This window comes from Eptatretus burgeri, chromosome 2 (genome assembly GCF_056783735.1).
Source record: "Eptatretus burgeri isolate ZD-2024b chromosome 2, Ebu_testis_v1, whole genome shotgun sequence".
Lineage (NCBI taxonomy): Eukaryota > Metazoa > Chordata > Myxini > Myxiniformes > Myxinidae > Eptatretus > Eptatretus burgeri.
The window spans coordinates 152,102,150-152,125,818 of record NC_140962.1 but is presented as its reverse complement, the minus strand read 5'-3'; the positions used below and the strand labels follow the sequence as shown (position 1 = coordinate 152,125,818).

Below are 23,669 nucleotides of genomic sequence, written 5' to 3'. Positions count from 1 at the left end.
ATATAAAACCTTGAAAATGCACATACTCAGGTCTCCAGCAATATACCTGGCAAGTTTCAATTAGATCGGACCAGTGGTTGTCGAGAAACAGCCGTCACAGACAGACGCAGACACACACACACACACACACACACACACACTCACAGACAGACGCAGACACACACACACACACACACACACACACACACACACTCACAGACAGACGCAGACACACACACACACACACACACACACACACACACACACACACACACACACACACACACACACACACACACACACACACACGCACACTGCTGGAATTATTAAAATACAAATTAAAATCAAGTATACCTCCCTGTCTTTGCTTGCCATGACATTCGCTGCCATGTAACCGGCACGGCCCGTGACGTCATCGTCGGCCGGCCACGCACCGGCCTACGCAGCCACGCCTTCGCAGCAACGTGTCATATCATTGGTTGGTAAATAAATGGCCGCAGCAACGTGTCATGTCATTGGTTGGTAAACAAATGGCCATAACTTGGGAAGCACTTGTCCGATTAATATAAAACCTTGAAAAGGCACATACTCAGGTCCCCAGCAATATACCTGGCAAGTTTCAATTGGATCGGACCAGTGGTTGTCGAGAAACAGCGGTCACAGACAGACAGACAAACACACAGAGATTGCTGGGATTAGAGATAGATTATGCAATTGAATTCAGAATTGGATTACAATCAATTTAAATCAAATGAAAGACCAAATATGTATACAGTCCTGTAATGGAGTAATCATGAGGAACCCAAACAAGGAAAAAAGCAAAGATGAAGTCATCAGGAGGACCCTGGATAGGATTCACATTTCAGCTGCTACTCCTCAACCCTCTCAAACCCATCCAGGCACAGCCGAGTGTGCTTTCTTTTTTTTAAAAAAACATTTAAAATCCAAAGAACAATTAAAGAACCCAGATTTAAAAAAATTAAATAATTCTGGCTGTCAGACCACATGTCTGATCAAGTTGAAATTTAAAACATGCATTCCACATCACTACTAGATCATAATTGTGAAGTTTCACCTTGATTAAGTTAGTTCCAGAGGAAACATCATTTAATATTTTTCTTAGATGCAAAATGGCTGCCAAACCATGCGACATCAATTATTCCTTAAACTTGTACACGCATGCCTTGGGGAACATTTGTGTGAAGTTTTCCCTCCATCTGTCCAGCCGTTCTGGAGAATATTTTTTTTAATGTTTCAGGGTAAATGCAATATGGCTGCCAAACCATGTGACCAATGACGTCATATGTGTGAACCTTTTGTTCCTCGTGGCGAGGCAGTCATACGTGTAAAGTTTCGCGTCAATCTGTTCAGCCATTTCAGAGAATATTTTTTGAAGGTTTTCAAAAAAAACAACAAACAATATGGCTACCGAAGCACGTGATCGATGAGGTCATCAAAAACATTTTTGTGGACCATTATATCCCCAGATGACCCTCAACATTTTTTCACACTGATCGGATGTAGCGTTCTACATATGCAATGATGACGTCATCACAAAGGCTACTATGATGTCATAAAAATCACACTCATTCCGCATGAGGAGTACTTGCCGCGTGCCAAGTTTCAATTTTTTCTCCTTGGTGCGGTTTCAGAGATACCGAGGTCCAAAGTTTTTCCGTTTTTCCAATATGTCTGCCACACCACGACCTATGACGTCATTATTATCATTAAAACATTCTACATGAGTCATCACACCAATGGTGAAAAATTCGTCTCAATCCGACAAGCGGTTGCGGAGAAAAACTTGAATATTCTGTGCAAACAGACAGACAAACAAAGAAGCAGTCATAGACTGGTACTTACGAAATCGTCTCATAAAAGCTGTCTCTAGAGAAGGTAGCGACGCAAACCAGAAGTTTCTACGATGATTCTGTACCAAACCGTCAAAAGTCGAATGTTTGACTTCACTGTGACCTTGACCTTTGATCGATTTAAATCTAATCAGCGCAAGCCATCACCCTCCTGAATCACGTGATGTAATTTGACATTGGTAGCTTCTTCCGTTCTCAAGTTACTGCAGATTAACGTAACGTAAAGGTCACACTCGACGCCCTCCCCCCCCCCCCCGACTGGAAAGGACGCCGGGGCGAGCGCAATGACGTCGGCGCGCACACGCAAAACCTTTACGTGACTCAACGACGCGTCTGCTCGAGCGCGCTGCGCCATGTGACAAGCCGTGACGCGGCGGGTGAAATATTTTTATACAATCTTAAAACGTCTCCAAAACATCCGATTTTTACCAGAATTTCGACAACCAAGTGTTAAGCGTCCTAAGCGATCGCAAAAACCGAAGACAAAATTAAAATCGAAGTTAAAACGAACTCGTAACGTCGACCGAAGCAAAAATACTCCATTTCTCCACAGGAATTTACGGAATTATTTAATATTATTTTATCAAAGTCATAAAACTGTAATATTCGGCCATCCACAAACAATCGTTACACCATCTGATGGCTCAGCGAGTCAGGCATGCGACGATAAGCTTTATTGGGATGAAAAATGACTTTTAAACACCATCTTTATCGAAAACACAACGCGATCTACAACTAGGCAAGGCGTTCTGCGCCATGGGCGCGAACACTGATATTTTAAAAACAGCCGTAACTCGACGAATTGACACAAATTCCGCCGAACTTACCTCGACCCCCCCCCCCCACCCCGCCATAGACCTCCTTAATGAGTGCGGATTTTGATGCGGTTGATAAACCTTGGTACATCACAGGTAATGAAGGTTGTGGGTAAGTTTCATCGAAATCATGTGTGCAGTTCTCGAGGAGAGCGCAAATACCTACTTTTGGCGGTCAAAACCCTCCCACAGACCTCTTCAATGAGCGCAGATTTTGATGCGGTTAATAAACCTTGGTCCATCACGGGTGGTGAGGGTTTGGTCAAGTTTCAATGAAATCGTGTGTAGTTTGAGGAGACAACAAATACCAATTTGGGGAGGTCAACCCCCCCCACCCCCCGTATACCCCCTCAATGAGAGCAGATTTTGATGTGGTCGATAAACTTTGGTACATTACAGGTGATGAAAGTTGTGGGCAAGTTTCATCAAAATCATGTGTAGTTTCGGAGAAGAAAGCAAATACCCATTTTTTGGGGGGGGGGGTCCAAAACCCCCTCAATGAGCACAAATTTTGATGCGGTCAATGCACCTTTGTTAGGAATCATATGTGAAGTTTGTGGCCAAGTTTCATCAAAATCTTGTGTTTGGTTCCAGCAATAATGTTTGAAGCGTTTACAGACTGACTCCTTCACTCACCTACGGACACTGGTGATCGCATAAGTTCACCTGACTAAAGTCCAGGTGAGCTAATAACTATAACGATCATGACATAATAATGATATAAATGAAAGGAACACGCTGTTGTCCAGACGCCATGTGAAGAAGAAGCAGGACATCATAATAAGACAGCCTTTCACCATCTCAGATAATCCTCCATGTAAAACTATGATCTTTTTACCTGTTAAACAACCCCCTGCCCCTCAAATGTTGCTTCTGTATCCATCTTGTCCATCCCTTGGGTTCTCGCTAGCTCGCATCATTACCCACATCCCTTGTTTATCCATCTCCATCGAGTTTCGCCCTCGACCATGCTGTTGGCATTTCTCTCTTCTCCTTATGTTGTTTTTTGTTGTTGTTGTTGTTGTTGTTATGCTGTGTCGTGAACCGTTACGTGTTCTCGCTCTTCCACAAGCCTTGGTTTTAGTCTTCAGGAGCAGTCAAGTAAAGAGGGGGTTGGGTTGGTCGATGGAATTACGTGTTGGGTACACAAGATTTGGAAGTTTTACCTTTCCCAGTTGAGCTCAACACCATTACTGGTTTCCGAATAGTCCATGGGCTGGGGTGGTTTCTGTGTGACTTTTATGTGCCCTAAGTTTCTCTTCATATTATTGAAGTAGACCATGTGGGACATCAAAAAAGTGAGGGTGGACATCTGGGAGCCTGGTCGGATTTGAGAAAATGACGTCACAATATCAAGCTTTGGCGTTCATGAGGCGACCAAATATTTGGGGTAGGGGAAACTAAAATGCTTATAACTCCACAACCATACATGATATAACTGCAAACTACCATTCAAAATATTTGTTTTTATTCACTCTACATGTGACAATATGTAATTATCTGATTATTATGCAAATTTGCTGTCCAGAGGTCAAAAGGTAATGGAAATCGGGGGTTGCTTAAAATCTGACCCACCGGAAGAAAAATGTGAGTTACAGGCTGCCTGTACTACTTGAGAATGTTTGCTGGCTGTCAGAGGTTGCCAAGACATATCTCTATCACATGATATGCATTGTATAAGAATTAACCCTTTTGTAACGAAAACATGAACTTTGATAAATGGTGCTATTTCAGAAAAGCTGATTTTCCTTTGCAACGGAAGACACATGCCACAAAATAAAGTAATCGAACATTTTCATCAGTATGAATATGATCTATCACCAACTACTTATTTCTTTAAGCCTAAATATCACTGAATTTACTAATTTCTTACAATATTCCCATGTCGTTGACCCACTAAGTCCTAAAACAACCACCTGTAGAGGGGGTTCGGAACATCCTTAGTCCATTCAGCAAAAATAAACTGCTGAATTTGCTCAGTTTTAGTAATAGTCTAGGTTTTTATATCCAAATGAAGGTATACTGCTGACTGTAGTCACTATTCCAAATCATGCCAATTTGATAATGGGAGAAGGAATGCATGTGGATGGCAGGAGTACATTTCCACGCAGCTGTAAGTGTCACATATGAGTTCTGTTCGGTTTTAGATATAACCAGTTGGATTTTTACAGCAAACATTCTCGTCTCCCATACCTTGGCACTTGCAGAACTGGCAACAAGGGAACATAACTAAAATTTCTGCAGTTTCTGGCACTTAAGATCGACCTTGAATGCCTTCTCACCATGTTGAATGGTTGTTTCTGAAACTTTTGATTTGGCAGGTTGGAGTTCTCCATCCTCCTGGAACAACACGGTCACAGTATCATGGCTGCCTCCGATCCCTGATAACGTTGCTTCTTCGTGATCGAAGGCAGCCATGGTAAACTGTGATGGCACAAAATCACTGGGGAATGGAACTCCATCTTCGCAAGATTCAACAATGAATGAGGCCATAGCAGTGTGATTACGCATCACTTCATGATAGCTTGTGCACAACCCAAAGCGATTAAAGCTTGTGATTAGGGTAGCACTTTTACAAGTTTCATACACTGCCTGGCTATTCAGCATATGAAGCGGTGTTCTCCTTCTTCCATTGTGAAAGTTGTAAAACATGATTTGGAACAGTGCCAGCATTTATCTGCATTTCGATGACGACACATCAGACTCTGCTTCGCTTGTCTCCTCTGCATTATCCCCCACACCTACTACCTTACATGAAGAAGCAAATGACTCAGCATCAAAATTATACAAAATGGAAAAGAAACTTAACAGCGGTTCAGGGATCTTTATACTCTCCCAAGCAGTTTTCAAGTCATTCATATCGCAAAACCGATCCTGAAGATCAAAGTCATACTCTAAAAGACACTGTCTTATGCTTTCTGCACACTGACGGATAGGGTCATTAGCGCGAATTGTCTCAGCCATATGCTGGACATTGACATCTTTGCCAAAAAAACATCACAGACTTATTGGCCTCTTTAGGCACAGATAATCTAATTCTATCTCCAAAGTGATTAAGTAAGAGTACATTTACTTCCTTGTTAGTTACTCTTTTACCTGACGTAATTTCACGGTTCACACAGTCTCTTACAAAGCTTAGTTCATAACCAAAGCCTTGATTTATCCTAATCTCTATGTCCTTCACTACTTGTTCCCATGCTTGTTGCTTGTGAGTCGCAGGTTTTTCTGTTTGTCCTTTCTCAAATATACGCTCATAGTTCAGCAAATAACTTTTAATACACAAATTGTGGCAATATAAGTCGGCACCAAATACTGCACTAACACTTTGTATGTCACAAGTGCGAGTGTAAACATCATCCTGAAAGCTTTCGGTTGCCTCCAAGAACTTACTGGCCCTGTCGCACTCTGATATGCGGTATTTCTGATGCACCCCATGGTGCTTCTTGTATCCACAGATGACACATGATAACTCCCTCATGTCCGGTACATTGGAAGGTCCAGGTCTCGGCGAGCTGCTTGAGCGAGAGCGGCGTGATGATGCCTCACGACTGACTTCTTCACTGCCACTAGAAGTGGAGGCGGAAGCTTTACTGATATTTTCCAACGATTTTTTGTGAGTGTAAGCTTTGTAACACAGATTGTCCATATGATAGACAAATTCTTCATCTTCAAGGGTGCCAAGTCTTTTGGCAACATGGTCATTTCGTTCTGCAGCAGCCTCACGTATTCGTTTCTGCCCATGTTCAGTGCTTGTGGGTTTTTTTTCTTTCGAAGATTGGCAAATGATGCATTTATCAAGATCAAGGTATTCACTGTTTCCAGCTCCACCAAACAAGCTGACACCAGTGTTCTGCATCTCATCTGAAACCAACCAGAAGGGCATTTCATGAACATGGGTGATGGCAGCATTATTGTAAGTCATAACACACCTGAAAGGCATACATAATCTGACATCTTGGCAGGATAAATCAACTTTCAGCCCTCTGAAAGCTGTCTGGTGATAAACATGCTATTGGGATAATGAAGATCGGACAGACGTTTAATTAGTCTTGTGTTGGGCAGGCGGCGTTACTGCTCGACCATTTGCGAGCCTGTTTACATTCCTGTACTTGATGGGGTATGCATGTGTGCACTGGTGTGTCGTGAAGGATGATGACACTACCGATTTTGTTTAAGCCTCTCTGTAGATAAAAACACCTACCACAAGTAGTCTGTGCGTTAAAACATGAGAACTGTCTGTCAAATTGTAGAATTGTCAAATCAAAGATTGTAATGTTGATTCAATTTTTACTTTCACTTTGACCCATGAGGAAATGCACTTATACAGTGCTGCCACCAAGCTGTCAATACTAGAATCAGTGGTAGTGCCCTCTAACAGAACCACGTGGAACTACTCTATTGTGGGAATCTAAAGAAGCCTCAAATGACTGGAGATAATGAGAACTGACCAGAAATAGAGGACTCAACCTTCTGCACATTTTAAAACAACTGAAATAAAAGAGTAAAATGGTTCATCGTTGTCAGAGATCGCAAGAATAGCAAGAAGTCATTTCCTCTGGGTCTTCTGCTGATATGTATAGTTGTAATCTAAAAGAGGTTTACAAAACAATCACCAACCTGTATGGTATGAATAATGTACACTGAGACGATGGAAAAACTGGAATTCCTGACATGTCTGAAATAGCACCATTTATCAAAGCTGATGTTTTCGTTACAAAAGGGTTAATTCTTATACAATGCATATCATGCGATAGAGATATGTCTTGGCAACCTCTGACAGCCAGCAAACATTCTCAAGTAGTACAGGCAGCCTGTAACTCACATTTTTCTTCCGGTTGGTCAGATTTTAAGAAACCCCCGATTTCCATGACCTTTTGTCCTCTGGACAGCAAATTTGCATAATAATCAGATAATTACATATTGTCACATGTAGAGTGAATAAAAACAAATATTTTGAATGGTAGTTTGCAGTTATATCATGTATGGTTGTGGCATTATAAGCATTTTAGTTTCCCCAACCCCACATTTTTGGTCGCCTCATGAACGCAAAAGCTTGATATTGTGACGTCATTTTCTCAAATCCGACCAGGCTCCGAGATGTCCACCCTCACTTTTTTGATGTCCCACATGGTCTAATTCAATAATATGAAGAGAAACTTAGGGCACATAAAAGTCACACAGAAACCACCCCAGCCCATGGACTAGAATGCTGAGTTGTTGCTGAAAACTGTACTTATTGTTCTGGTATCAGGGCTGCAATGGCTGGGTCTTCTGCACAGCCATTTCTGATGGGCCAATCACATCAGCTCCTCATCAGGAATTGTCCATCAGTTTTGGAGATCGTCATGACAAGATCTGAGGAATCTCACCGAGTGAAGTGTCCCAGGCAAAAATGCAACGGTGAGAACTATAGCATATGAGAGTTGCACACCGATATATTATAGTTTGAAACAGGTCCTACTACAGTAGCTTGCAGAGAATTACTACAGAAAGGAATGCCTGGGGTTCAGGTCAGGTATGGGAGCATGCGCCAGAGCAGCGCGTCACTGCGTCCACTTTCCACCGGTACTCCAGGGGCCTCCGTCTGGCCATCCCCCAGGCAGATGCTTGGCCCACCCCCATCTCCTCGAGATGTCGATCAACCTGCTGCAACCACGAGGCACATGGTCGGCCCATTGGCCTCCTCCACTCACGAGACTCCATCCCTGAGAGAATCTGGTTTGCAGGATCAGTGTCAGGAAAACGAGCCACATGTCCATACAGCCGCAGCTGACGCTCACGGACTATGCAGGTAACAAATCTCATTGGAGTCTCTCTCAACATCTGCTCGTTGGACACAAAGTCCGACCAGCGACAGCCAAGGACTCTGCGAAGAGACCTGGTACCAAAGGAATTAAGTCTCCATCTCAGATCCTTGGTCAGAGTCCAAGTCTCGCATCCATAGAGCAAGACGAAGCACCAAGGACTTGAAGACTCGGACTTTCGTCCTCCCGCACAGGTACCAGCAGCGCCACACCCCATTATCCAGGGAATCCATGACTCCCCAGGCCCGATCGAGACGTCGATTGACCTCTGACTCACAGCCGGCAGTGACATGAATATCACTGCCAAGGTAAGTGAATCTCTCGACGATCTCAACATCCTCACCACAAATAGGCACAGATAGGACAGCAGCATCCAAGATGTCATTGAAAGCCTGGATCTAAGTTTTGCCCCAGGAAACCCATAATCCAAGCGGCTCCGACTCCTCTTTCAGCACCTCGAGGACCCCCAAAAGGATATCTAAGGTCTCCGCAAAGACGACTGCATCACCGGCGAAATCAAGGTCAGAGATCTTGACATTCCCAAACGATGAACCGCAGCTTGATCTCTCAGACATCCTCCCTAGAATCCAGTCCATGCAAGTGCTGAAAAGTGTGGGGGCCAGTACACATCCCTGATGAACTCCAGTTACAACTGGAAATATGTCAGACATGGTACCACCACATCTCACAGCACTCTAAATACCAGAGTCGAGTTCAGACATCAGATCGATCAGTTTTGGTGGCACCACACGAAGACCTAGAATCCTCCAGAGGGCATCCCGATTCACCGAATCAAACGCTTTACAGAGATCAAATAAGCTGCAAGCAGCTCCTGCCGAAATTCTCGTCTGCGTTCGGTGAGGACCCGAAGCAAGGATACGGTCAATAGTTGACCTCTTTGGTGTAAAGCCTGACTGCTCTGGACACTGGTGCTCAAGCAGATGGTTGCGAACTCTATCAATAATTATCCGAGCAAAGACCTTGCCCGGCACTGAGAGCAGCGTCACCCCTTGGTAGTTGTTGCAGTCTTGGCGATCAACCTTCCCTTTCCAGAGAGGGACAACAACGCCCCTCTTCCAGTCATTTGGGATGATGCCTATGTTCCAAGCAGAGTACAGAACTGCATGCAACGACATGAGTGCAGCATTTCCATCAGCCTTGAGAAGTTCAGCAAGGATGCCACAGATCCCTGGAGCTTTACCCTATTTCAACCGGTTCACCACAGCCTGTGTTTCCACAAGCGAAGGTGGAACACAGTTGATTGGAGGGTCAGCAACAGGGATTGTAACACCCCTGATGTCCAACTCGACAGCTGGTGGATCAGCCTGGTACAACTGCTCAAAGTAACCGGCCCAGCGGGCCTTCACTTCGGACTCCTTTGTCAAGGGCCTACCACCCTCTGCTCTAACTGCAGTGCACCGAGGGATGGGCTTGGATGAACGCAATGCACAAATTCCCCTTTAAGCAGGATGAGAATCCCTTGACCCCAGGTGATGCTCTACCCCCTCACAGATTCCTCGTACATCAGCCTCCTTGTCCACCCCAAGCGCACGTACAGTTTTACGCCTCAGCTCCTTGAACAGTTCAGCTCTGCCATTCAGCCTGGCCCTGCAACTCTGGTCAATGGTATCGTGTCCCTCGAGAGACAAATTTCTTCTTTGCCCTACGGTGAGTTCCAAGACATCCACCAGCAACATCAAGGATGGTGGTCTTGAAGACACTCCACAACTCTTCAGGACCTCCCAGTGCACGCAGACTCCTCAAATCTCCACTCAGCCTGTTCGCAAACTCCTCAGCTACCCTCTCATCCTTGAGCTTGCTAACATCCAACCTAGGCTGGGATGGTACCATTCTCCTGGATTTAAGGTGCAACTTCAGAGTTGCGACAACAAGCCGGTGGTCAGCAGTGAGGAACTGAGCACTCCGGTAGACCCTGCAGTTCTGGATCATCCTCCAGCGACCATCAACGAGGACATGGTCAATCTCCTTTGCCACACTGCCAGTGTTGGAATACCAAGTCCAGCGATGTGTTTGTGGGCGCTGAAACCATGAACCGGCCACTCTAAGTCCATGACTTCTTGCAAAGTCAAGGAACTTGGTGCTATTCTGGTTCATAGTTCCTGACCCATGGGAACCAACACACGTCTCATAACCATCCCTTTCAGTTCCAGTCAATGCATTGAAATCCCCCAAGACTAGAAGTGTATCTCGTCTGGGGCATTGATCAACCACAGACTTGAGCGTGGCGTAGAATGCATCCTTCACGGTGAGATCACTCGGCTCAGTCGGAGCATAAACAGAGAACAGGGAAATGACACCCAAGGAGTGACAAATCCTTAATCTCATTATACGCTCGTTGACCGGTGTTACCTCAATTATCATTGGAGTCAGCTTGTTGGACACAGCTTCAACAACTCCTTGGGAATGGTAGCCATCAGAGCGACCAGACGAATAGTAGGTGAAACCACCCACCATGATCTCGCCGCAATCCGGTCTCCGAACCTCAGAGAGTGCTGCGATACCGATGTCCAAACGCTTGAGCTCAGATGATAACAGAGACAGGTGATCATCCTCTCTTAGGGATAGGACATTCCAGGCACCCACCTGAAGGGACCGCCTCAGGTTAACCCAAGGAGACCGCTGTCTGGTGGACGAAACCTCAGCACCACTCCGACACACTCTCCCGCAATCTGACCCAAGAATATTACCCCGTGGTTTCCCTCCTATCATCAAAGATCAAAGATCCCAATTCCGTCATCCGGTGAGCTACCCTGCGAAGGTAAGCTGCACAGGAGGTACTCCCACGGAGTGGGTTTTCAGATTTCTTTGCGTTTTGCGGAATGAAGGGTTTTACGGTGGCCGGAGTGCAAATCCTGCCACCAACCTCCAAATAAGAAGTAACCCAACTGCAAGACGACGTCCGCAAACACAGTTGGGCACTCGATATGGATGGCCGTTGGCTCACAAGGAGCTCCTCCGCCCTTTGAGGGAGGAGCGTGTGGTTGCAGAGAGAGAATTCACTGCTCACCCCACCAGCCCCCACCTTTTGAAATATCAGTTAAAGCAATCAAGGCAATGGCAGCATTTTGTCTTCAGATGACTATTTGTTTCTCATCATTAATTGTATTTTCCCTTTTTATCATTGTGTGTACCGGTTTCATTGGATAATTGTTGGTTTCGTGGAATTTAACATCTTCCAATGTGCGAGTAATATGGGTAATATTTTCAGAATGGCCATTGACCTGCATTTGCATTGACTATTCTTATCCACATTCATCCAAAATGATCCTCAGCCCACAACAATATCGATGTTCAATATCGATCCACAAAGTCTTGTTCCTGTTTTTACATTTTATTACAATCAAACCAAACAAGACTTTGTGGACATCCAACCTAACAAGACTTTGTGGACATCCATCCAACCCTGCACATTACATTAAATGGAGAATTTGTCAGTTATTTGTTTCAAGAGGACATTTCCTTTATTACACCATTTTATCGGTATTTATGGACTCACGATGTTTGAGAGATTGAATCACTAATTTAAGATTTTTCTCTTTTCAATCTTCAAATCATTTGACATTTTCATGTTCTCCCCCAGAATATGCTTTATAGACGATGATCTCCTCTGCACCCAAGCTATATTGTATGTGTGTGCCTCTTCGAAGATGATCGATTCCAGAATGTCTTTGTAAATTGTTGATTATAGCCTCTGAATGTGGGAACCAAAAAGTAGAATGAGACCACCCTCAGCCCAAAAGGAAGATGGTTCAGTGCCGAAGAGTTTTATGTTTTTCAAACAAAATTAGAGGAACATTTCCAGGTGTTGTGTGTCACATCTTTAATCAAAGGGCTCTTTTAAGGATGTGAAATTGAGGTAACGTGCACAGTGGCTTTCAATCAAGACAAGCATAAAACAAATACACACAAAACAAAATCACCCACCATGTTAAGGGAAGCAAAGAGTATTTTTCAGTTTGTCTACAACTACCTTACAGAACTGTACAGTGTGTAAGTTTTCTTTTGTTAGTCTTGTTAAAGACCTCATTAAAGTTGAGCATTTCCACCATTCTATACACGAAATCAGGCAAAAACTGATTTTCATCTCAACCAAAAACATGACAGTTGAAAAACACTGGAATTACCAACAAATATCATTGGAATCACAGAGGGCACAATGTCGCATCAAGAGGGATACCGTAGACTTGTCCCGTTACAATACACAAACTTCCAAGATGTAGTACGACATGTGTTAGATGTGTTTCACATCGGAATATATCCATAGAGATTCGAAGGGTGGTACAAGTTTCAATGTGAAACAATGGAAAGTACTTATTGTTCGTGGGAATTATCTTTTCGCACGTCAAACTTGATAAACTGTTACTCACTATTTAGGAATATCGATTCACTCGACTCAACTTTCCCCTAAATTTTCTGACCGCGAAAAGCACAAAAATTCAATCGACATGAAAGATACCTTGGGGGACCGCATGGATCAATTGGTCATACAACCTCCGTAAAATCAAGACGTGTTGAGAGTGGTTTGCTTTCGCCAGAGATTTGGCATCCCTATGTTAAGTAATACATTGAATATTAAGTTGCACTCTGACATCCTACAAAAGTACAGAATTGTTGAAAACGTCCTCCATTTACAATTGGCAAGTAAAGGACAGGAATTTAAGAATTTACTATCTGCTGCAACTGACAAAGGAGTTCGACCAGTTTCTCCGCAAACCATTAATGAGAGAGTTCTTTCACCGAGATGAATCCCAAGAGAAGGTGATTGGTGCTTTCCGTTTCTAATTTGCAGAACCTGCACTTGTCCAATTGACTTAATCCCACCGTTCTCTTCAAGTCATTTATCTCGTATCCTTGATTTTGGGCATTTATTATGACTCATTCTCCATCCCAGGTAAGCTGACCTCTTCTTAGCCTCTCTCATGATATCCTTTTTTTGTCTATCCCCAAACTATCCAACTATTTTGTTTAATCTTTGTCCTCTTCTGTCGCTCTCACAATTGTCAGTGTATATTTGTTGAGACTATATTGCAGATTTTTCCTTTGTCTTCTTTGCAATCATCGGGGCTGTATTAATTGAAGTTTCCAATTCATGTGTAGCAATTTCTACTCGCAACTATTCTTGGAAATCTTTTGCAAGGTGAGTTAGAGATACCTCTTGTGGCTTGTCTAAGTGTTTGTGTTAAGATTGGATTCATTAGTGTTGAGTGTTTTCTCAATACTCGGCCAATTCTGCGGCCATTGTTCTGAGCACTTGGATGATCATGCCACCACCTCATTCTCATCCCAAATTCATTTTTTAATTTTTCTATTATTTATAAATATATATCAAGGCTCATACAAGAGCGAATAAACAGAACATATAACGAAGGGAGCAAGAGACAAGAGGAATGGGAGAGGGAAGCAAAAACAGTGGAGAATAGAAACATGAGATCTGTGGAAGCGAGAGGGATGGGGCAGGGTACACGGAGTAAACAAGATGGACACTACAGGGACTTTCAGGAAGGAAAACAGGGAATATGAAGGAGGTGGTATTTGGGTGGATTAACGGGGGAAGAAAAAATCATGGTTTTAGATGGGCGAAGATAAGATGGTGGTGAACAGCTATTTTTGAAGACCTGGAGCGAAAAATGGGATTGCAGAGAGTGTGGGAGTTTGTTCCAAAGGCAGGAAAAAAGAGGAATAATACAATGAAGGTGAGCAGCAATTCTTGATTTTGGTAGTTGAACAAGAAGGGGGTTGCTGCCGGACCTAGAACGCCCTGCGGAAATATAGGCGGCACAGAGAGCAGACAGCAGAGGGGGGAGGGGGGTGGTGAGGTCGAGGCCGGAGAGGAGACGGGAGAAGACAGAAAGACCACCCACTTGTCTCCGGTGAGAGGGTGATGAGAGATCCAAAGACTCAGCCTCATCACAGGAGATACCAATGATCTTAAATGCCTTGATTTCCACAGCATGAAGCCGAGAAAGGTGAGAAGCGGGACACCAGCCCAGAGGGGAGATCGGTACTCCATCAGGCTGTGGATGAAAGCTTTGTATGTGGTCAGGAGCTCAGGTGTGCCAAGGAAGGACTTTGCATGATGGAGGATGCCCAATCGGCGACTGGCTTTGGAGGCCAGCTCGGAGATGTGGCTTTCCAGATAATGAGGCCCAAAAGTTTGAATGAAAGGACTTCTTCAAGAGGATTGTTGAGAAAGTAGATGGGGGGGGGGTGGAGAGGGGGTTCCAGACGGTCCTTTAGGAGAGACTTGTCAGGATTGAAAGACATGTTCCACGTGTTGGACCAGCTCGTGATTTTATCCAGATCTGCAGAGTGAAGAGGCTCCTGCTTGCCGATCTGGCAGAGGGTGGAGTTATTAGCAAATAGATAAAGAAAATTTTCCAGAGTCAGAGAGATCATTGATCAAAACCAGAAAAAGAACAGGGCCCATAACGCTGCCTTTAGGAACTCCAACCTGGACAGGAAGAGGGGATGAGAGAATTCCATTGAGGGCCACACAATGACTGCAACAGGAGAGGAAGTCTGCGAATCATGAGTGGAGATTGCCTTGGATACCATAGGAAGAGAGTTTGGTGCGCAAGGCGGGGCGCCAGACCGTGTCAAAAACACGCAATATGTCTAGGGATATGGCTCTGATCTCATGTCTGGGATTGAGGATCTCCACACGTTGTTGGCAAAGCAGGAGCAGCAAGTCCAGGATAGTGACCTGGTCTCAATCCAAATTGATGATCGGAAATCAAGCCATTGGAGAAGAGGAAGGATTTAATGTCGGAAGCGATGATGGATTCCATAACCTTACTGATGATTTGGAGAAGGCTGATTGGTCTGTAGTTGCAGGGATCTGTTTTTACACCTTTTCTATGCAGGGGAGTAATGTTTGCTGATTTCCAAGCAGATGGCAGATGCCCTTGAGCAAATGAGAGGGTGAATGGAACAGAGAGAGGGTGAGCAAGAGCAGCAGAGCAGGTTTTTAGGACATGTGGACTGATGCCGTCTGGACCGGCTGCAGAATCAGAGTCGAGGTTTGACAGCAAGCTCTTCACCTTGTCAGGAGAAAAGGACACAGAGTCCAGGAACAGTTGGGTGTGACTGGGCAAGGTGGGTACAGAAAGCGATGGGTTTGGGACAAGATTGAGAAGCAAACACGGAGTTTAGGCATTCAGCCCTTACACGTGTCGTCTCAGCTGTGCGGCCATTTGTGGTAAGGGCGAGGATAGAGGGGGAGCATACACCAGAAACAGACTTAACTCGATGCCACCAGGATTTGGAGGAGGGGGACAGATTTGAGAGTTCAGGCTTGAGATGAGAAAGATGTTGTTTCCTGGCTCTCCTCAGGGTGGACACACACTTGTTCCAAACTTTGTGGAAGGAACCGAGATTGCCTTCAGTTGGATTTGTTTTCCATGAGGTGAAGGCAAGTTGTTCCAGGAGAACGGTCTTGCCACAAGCTTCAGTGTACCATGGGCGGGAGGAAGGGTAGGACAACTGAAGACGAGATGGGATTTATCTGTGCATGAGAGAGAGCAAATTGCTTTGAAAGAATTCCCAGGACGAGTTGATGTCAGAGGAAAGTAGAAATGGGAGACCAGTCTGGAAGTTTGATGGCTGGTTGAAGTCCTTGCCAGTTGGCCCGAGTGAAATGGCAGACTCAATGGTGCCGAGGTGGTTCTCTAATAACAGCCAGAGATATGTCTACTTTAACAAGCATGTGGTCAGATGAACCGATTGGAGCAAAGGAAGAACAGCAGTTTTCTGGGAAAGTGTTCTTGAAATAATCTTTTCGGATTATTTTCAAATTGCTGGTTTTGTTTTCTTCTGTTTGATTCATGGGCGTTTTTATTTATTTATTAACCTCCGCCATCGAAGATGGATGGAGGTTACTGTTTTCACCCGTCTGTTTGTATTTGTTACATACAAAATCTAAAGATTTCGTAAGTATATTGATGCCTTCCGTTTCTGTTTGTTTATTTGTTTGTAGGCACGATAACTCGAGAACGGAAGCTACCAATGTCAAATTACACCAAGTGATTCAGGAGGGTGATGGCTAGTGCTGATTAGATTTATGTCAAAATTGGTCAAAGGTCAAGGTCACAGTGAGGTCAAACATCCAAAACATTCGATTTTTGATGGTTTGGAACAGAATCATCGTATAAACTTCTGGTTTGCGTCGCTACCTTCTCTCGAGACAGCTTTTATTAAACAAGGTCAGAGGTCAAGTTGACGATTTCGTAAGTACCAGTCTATGACTGCTTGTTTGTTTGTTACTTACGAAATCAAAAGATTTCGTTTGTTTGTTTGTTTGCTTGTAGGCACGATAACTCGAGAACGGAATAAGCTACCAATGTCAAATTACACCACGTGATTCAGGAGGGTGATGGCTAGTGCTGATTAGATTTTGGTCAAAATCGGTCAAAGGTCAAGGTCACAGTGAGGTCAAATATTCGATTTTTGATGGTTTGGTACAGATAACTTGAGAACGGAAGAAGCAACCAATGTCAAATTACACCACGTGATTCAGGAGGCTGATGGCTCGTGCTGATTAGATTTTGGTCAAAATCGGTCAAAGGTCAAGGTCACAGTGAGGTCAAACATCCAAAAAATGATAACTCGAGAACGGAAGAAGCTTCCAATGTCAAATTACACCACGTGATTCTGGAGGGTGATGGCTTGTGCTGATTAGATTTTGGTCAAAATCGGTCAAAGGTCAAGGTCACAGTGAGGTCAAGCATCCAAAACATTCGATTTTTGATGGTTTGGTACAGAATCATCGTAGAAACTTCTGGTTTGTGTCGCTACCTTCTCAAGAGACAGCTTTTCTTAGACAAGGTCAGAGGTCAAGTTGACGATTTCGTAAGTACCAGTCTATGACTGTTTGTTTGTTTGTTTTTAGGCACGATAACTCGAGAACGGAAGAAGCTACCAATGTCAAATTACACCACATGATTCAGGAGGGTGATGGCTAGTGCTGATTAGATTTTGGTCAAAATCGGTCAAAGGTCAAGGTCACAGTGAGGTCAAACATAAGTCCGTAAATTCACGTGGAGAAATGGAGTATTTTTGCTTCGCTCGACGTTACGACTCCATTTTAACTTCGATTCTAATTTTGTCTTCGGTTTTTGTGATCGCTTAGGAGGCTTAAAACTCAGTTGTAGAAATTCTGGTAAAAATTGGATGTTTTGGAGACGTTTTAAGATTGTATAAAAAATATTTCACTCGACGCGTCACGGGTCGTCCCATGATGCAGTGCGCTCGAGCAGACGCGTCGTTGAGTTACGTTAAGGTATAATATAATTGCGTGGAGAAATGGAGATTTTTACTTCGGTCGACGTTACGATTTTTGCTGGTTTGATCCAGAATCATCGTAGAAACTTCTGGTTTGCGTCGCTACCTTCTCTCGAGACAGATTTTATTAGACAAGGTCAGAGGTGAAGTTGATGATTTCATAAGTACCAGTCTATGACTGCTTCTTTGTTTGTTTGTTTGTAGGCACGATAACTCGAGAACGGAAGAAGCTACCAATGTCAAATTACACCACGTGATTCAGGAGGGTGATGGCTAGTGCTGATTAGATTTTGGTCAAAATTGGTCAAAGATCAAGGTCACAGTGAGGTCAAACATAATTCCGTAAATTCATGTGGAGAAATGGAGTATTTTTGCTTCGCTCGAAGTTACGAGTTCGTTTTGACTTAGATTTCAATTTTGTCTTCGGTTTTTGCGATCGCTTAGGACGCTTAAAACTCGGTTGTCGAAATTCTGGTAAAAATCGGATGTTTTGGAGAAGTTTTAAGATTGTATAAAAAAAATTTCACTCGACGCGTCACGGGTCGTCCCATGATGCAGTGCGCTCGAGCAGATGCGTCATTGAGTGACGTTAAGGTTTTGCGTGGAGAAATGGAGATTTTTTGCTTCGCTCGACGTTACGAGTTCGTTTGAACTTCGATTTTAATTTTGTCTTCGGTTTTTGCGATGGCTGAGGACGCTTAAAACTCGGTTGTCGAAATTCTGGAACAGCGATGAATAACTGATAATATATATATATATATATATATATATATATATATTTTGTTACGTTTGAGGGGGGGGTATGCATTCAAAGGGTAATTAGGATGCTTAATTAGGTATGCCATGCTGTTCGAGTTTACCAGGATCTCGATGTAATAAGTAGCAATTCAGTGGTGATAAGTTGTCTAGTAAATGTTCATTTCTTCAAGGGGGGAGATGATAATTGTCACGTAATTAGATAGGGACACGGGATAGGGTAAGTGTGTCTGCGTAAACCCCTTTTTGGTATTCTCTGGAGACTGGCCGTGACGTCACAGGACAGTGCAGCGGATGGCTCCGCCCCGTGATCATGATTGGCGGAAGGCGATGGCGGTGGGCCAATAAACGGCTCGATTGAAGTGACGAGGACAGAAGGATAAAAAGGTTCTGTTCGGGGTCGAAAAGGAAGAAGAAGAAGATTACAACCAGAACGATCGTGTTTTTTTGGTGTGGAAGCTGTGGCGGCAGAGAGCATCCTGGTTGCTGTGCTGAGTCGATCGTGCTCTTGATCGTGTCTGGGAGCCTTGCCGAGCCTCGCCTCGGTTGGCTCTGGGGTTCTGCTGACTCAGAGTACGGGGTCGGGCAGCGGGCGGACCTGCCTCCCTCTCCTGCTCGCGGCTTGGCGCGGGAGCTGGTTCCCTGGCAGCTGTGGGCGGACTTGGGCCAGGACCAGGAGGTCGACAGCACCACGGTTTCTCCTGCCCCCCCTGGCGAGAGCAAGGCCGGCTCGTCCGGCACCGATCCAGGGACAGTTGCGTCCACACCACGGTCCAGCCTGACCACCAGAGATAGCTACGTTTTGTGTGTGTGTGTGTGTTTGGCGCCTTAGAGGGATTGAGAACTGTATATTCATTGGAATTGTCTGTGTTTTCCCCACGCCCGATCCCACACCATCCCGTCGAATCGCCCCGGATCCCTCTTCTTGCCGAGTCTTGTTATTTCTGGTAATTATAAAAAACAAATAAACATCATCAACTCAGTGAAAAGTGACTCGTGCCACCTTCCTCATCCCGTTTGCGGTAGAGCGATTAGAACCGCCATGTTTGGGTTATAAACAAATAAATCGCCTCCACCGTTTCGGCTCATTCTACGTTGGCGGGACTGTTCAAGTCCCGTGGACGTCACAATACATATATATATATATATATATATATATATATATATATATATATATATATGTATATATATATATATATGTATATGTATATGTATATATATATATATATATATATATGTATATGTATATATATATATATATATATGTGTATATATATATATATATATATATATATATATATATATATATATATATATATATATATATATATGTATATATATATATATATATATATATATATATATATATATGTATATATATATATATATAAAATAAATAATAAGTCTTTTATCAGATTCTTCTGAAAAGTAATACACCTATTATATCTGGCATATCCTGCTGGTACTGAATCACTTTTTTAAGAATAAAAACAAAAAAATGGAATTTTTACAAGAAATCTAGTTTTTGTCTGGGACTCATTATCTGCAAACCACAGTGTAAAATCGTAGACCACAATGAATTTAGAATTCAAGCTCCCCTTGGGCTTCTGACTGATTCATGCTTTTATTAGACAAGGTCAGAGGTCAAGTTGACGATTTCTTAAGTACCAGTCTCTGACTGCTTGTTTGTTTGTTTGTGAACAGTATTACGGAAAAACTCCTGGACGGATTTCGACGAAACTTGGTGGGGGGATTAGGTAAGGTCCAAGGATCATGTCATTAGATTTTGGACTCGGTCCAAAGTCCAATATGGCCGCTATGGCGGCCATTTTGAAAAAATATTTGTATTTTTCTTTTTGCATTTCTACATATTTTAAGTGATTTCCAACCAAAAAAAAATTTGTGAGAGAAAAAAAAAAACAAAATTTTGCAACTTTTTTTCAAAAAAAATTTCGATTTTATTTGAAAAACATTTGAATTTTTTTTTTGCATTTCTACACGTTTTAAGTGATTTCCAACCCCCCCCCCAAAAAAAAATTTGTTGGAGAAAAAAAAAATGATTTTTTTTTTTTGGCATTTCTGCATGCGCGTCGATCTAGTTTAGTTTATTCAATCGTGGTTCAGTAGAGTCTGATCCGTTTTGACCTACAATGAATAGGATATCAGGTTCACTTAAGTGACCCAGCAGTATTTGCGGCGGAGGTTTTGCACTCTACCGAGTGCTCCCCCTCTAGTTCTCCCTGCTTTCATTTCTATTATGAGTTTGTATTCAGTGTCTATTGACTCAGTCTTTCTTTTCCGACATTAAATTGCAATTTCATGTTTCCATGATGGCGTTTGGTTACTGTTTGTGGAGCTTGGCCTAATTTTTTCTGTGATTCTTACTTATGTCCTTTCTGTCTGAGTCAGTGTGACCTGGTCTGCGTTAGCTGGCTGGTGTTGCTCTCACCAGGAGTAGGTCCGCGTCATTTACTTCTGTTTTAGGGCTCTGATGTCGGGCTTCCGGTGTTGAGCCGTGGTCCGAGATCCCATCCTGTTGCACAGCAACCTCTTGTGGGGGCAGCACTCGGCCTCTGTCCCTCCATCTGTTGTGCAGTTCCATCTCAATCTGCTCCTTCTCTTTGAAAGTTTGTGCTGTGGGATTTTCAGGTGAAATGTATATCCTATCTGTCCTTTGCGAATGAGTGTGTCCTTTCTTAAATACGAGTGATCTGAAAATGTTTTTGTGCAAACTGTGCAACAATATGGGCACTCTTCCATGTGAATTTCTGTATCTGCTTGGCAACTCCACAACTGACTGAATCCTTTACTACAAACATTGCAGCGATCTGGTTTCTCGTTGCAGCGTTGGTTGTTATCTCCATTTGCGAGTTGCAGAAGGAGGGAAGAAGTTCTCGCAGAACTCAAAATCTCCACCTCCTTTTTGGTAAAAGATCATGATTCATGAACCAAATTGCGAAACTTTGTTTGACAGCCTTCTTCACTGAACCTGTGATAGCCTCGACTTGTCTTCCAGCCTTGGCTGCCAACTTTGTTCGTTTCAACTGGTTCATGAATCTTTCTCCTTTACCGTTAGTCCCCCCATGCTTCATGTGCAGAATACACTTTGCAATGGACGATTTCCTTCTCCTCAAAGCTCCAGCTCTGTTCACTTATTCCTCTCTGATTGATCTGGAACTTCGTCTCGTTGCTGGTTGTAGAACAGGTGGCACCTTAAGTTTTGGTTTGGAGTTTTGTCCGATCACGAGGCAGGGATCCCCTTCCTCAATGGAGAAGGTGCAGTCATTATCCTTTTCAGCACACATTCCGGCTGGTCAGTGTGGCCACACAGACGTAGGCCTACGAGGGGTCTGTGTACGATGCACACGGGAATGCCTTTAGTCATTTTCTATGAATGTCATCGTTTAGCTCCCCCCCCGCCCCCCAAGAGGTCGTAAGGACTCGGCTGCTTGACCGGGGTTACCGATGGCACTTGGAGGAGTCGTGCCAGGAAGATGCAAGCCAGGGTTGTGCATCTGCCTGCTCACTTTCTCCTCACTGGTTTGTTTACTAGCTCGCCGTTGCTCGGGATCGCTCACAGGGGAGGTATTGTGGATACATGTGTGCTTTTTCAAAGAAGATGGATACAAGTGGAGAGATGCTCTCCTGTGTGGATATGTATGTGACGTTTGCAAGAGAAAGACTTTGAACAAACTTTGCAATCTTAGGGGAGCTCTCCTACATGAACGTGCATGTGTTTCTTGCAGTACACCGACCGAGTAAATCCCTTTCCACACACACTGCAAGTGTATGGCTTCTTGTGCATGTGGGTCATAGCATGCCTTCGAAACTCTGAGGGATACACGAATGTCTTTGTACAAACGTCGCAACTGTACGGACGTGTTTGCATGTGGCGAAATGCATGCCTTCTAACATGTGATGGATCCGAGAATGTCATTGCACAAACTTTGCAACTGTATGGACGCTCTCCCGTGTGAATTCTCATGTGCAATTGACAGTGCCTTGGCCGAGTAAATCCTTTACCACAAACGCTGCAGGCATACGGTTTCTCTCCTGTGTGGATGCGTGTGTGAGTTTTCAAAGCCGATGAACATGAAAACGTCCTCCCACAAACTTTACACGTGTACTTGCCCTCCCTTGTGTGGACACGTGTGTGACTTTTCAAATACGCTGCACATGGGAATGCTTTCTTACAAACTTTGCAAATGTATGAGCGCTCCCCGGTGTGCATACGGACGTGTTTTAATAACGAGGCAGAATAGGAGAACTTCTTTGGACAAAGTTTGCAACTGTGTGGGCGCTCTCCCGTGTGAATTCTCATGTGCATTCGACAGTGCCACGACTGAATGAATCCTTTACCACACACACTGCAGGCATACGGTTTCTCGCCCGTGTGGATATGTGCGTGAATTTTCAAAGACGACGAGAATGAAAACTTGCTCCCACAAACCTTGCAATTGTGCAGGCGCTCTCTTGTGTGGACGTGTGCGTGACTTTTCAAATGCGAAGCACATGAGAATGCTTTCGTGCAAACTTTACAAACGTATGGGCGTTCCCCGGTGTGGGTACGAACGTGTTTTATCAAAGAGGACGAATGTGAGAACTTCTTCGCACAATATTTGCAGGTGTACGGGCGCTCTCCTGTGTGGGTACGTGTGTGCGTTTTCAAAGCTGATCCGTTTGAGAATTTTTTTGCACAAACTTTGCAGGTGTAGGGGCGCTCCCCCGTGTGCACTCTCATGTGTACCCGAAGCGTGAACAAGTCATTGAATCCATTACCACACACACTGCAGGTGTACGGTTTCTTTCTTGAGTGGATCCGAGTGTGCGTCTCGTAGACACTTCCACAACATGTAATGAAAGCACAATCAGGACATTTGTAGTTCTCATCACCGGAAACTGGTTGGTGCAGCCACATGTGCATCTTTAAAGCAGCCTTAGTGGTGACGTTGTGAGAGCACAACGAACAGGGGAACTTGCCAACGAGCTTCTCCTTTTCCACTGTGAAGATCACGCAGAAAAGAAAAAAATAAAGAAGACATCTCACAGCACGTGTTGTACCGAATAAAAGTGTAGCATTAAATATAACATTCATGAAATAAAGCCAAGTCGCTAATGCACAATGATGGAAATGTACCTAAGGG

The 23,669-nt window shown here is 43.9% G+C and overlaps 1 protein-coding gene across 3 annotated transcripts in view; it reads right to left on the bottom strand.

Annotated features, from left to right (window-relative positions):
* Positions 1 to 2,693: 2,693 nt before the first annotated feature.
* Positions 2,694 to 23,669, bottom strand: part of LOC147033571 (uncharacterized) — a 42,830-nt gene continuing 21,854 nt past the window's right edge. The window contains exons 3-4 of one of the 3 annotated variants that reach the window (XM_085856722.1): positions 23,419 to 23,526; positions 2,694 to 6,526 (exon numbers count right to left, since the gene is read on the bottom strand). In XM_085856722.1, the coding sequence (XP_085712848.1) occupies positions 5,622 to 6,526; positions 23,419 to 23,526 (1,013 nt within the window). In that variant the 3' untranslated portion in view covers positions 2,694 to 5,621. Of the gene's footprint in view, positions 6,527 to 19,889; positions 23,527 to 23,669 lie in introns of those variants that run through there. The other 2 variants (XM_085856729.1, XM_085856714.1) reach the window with 2 other exon arrangements.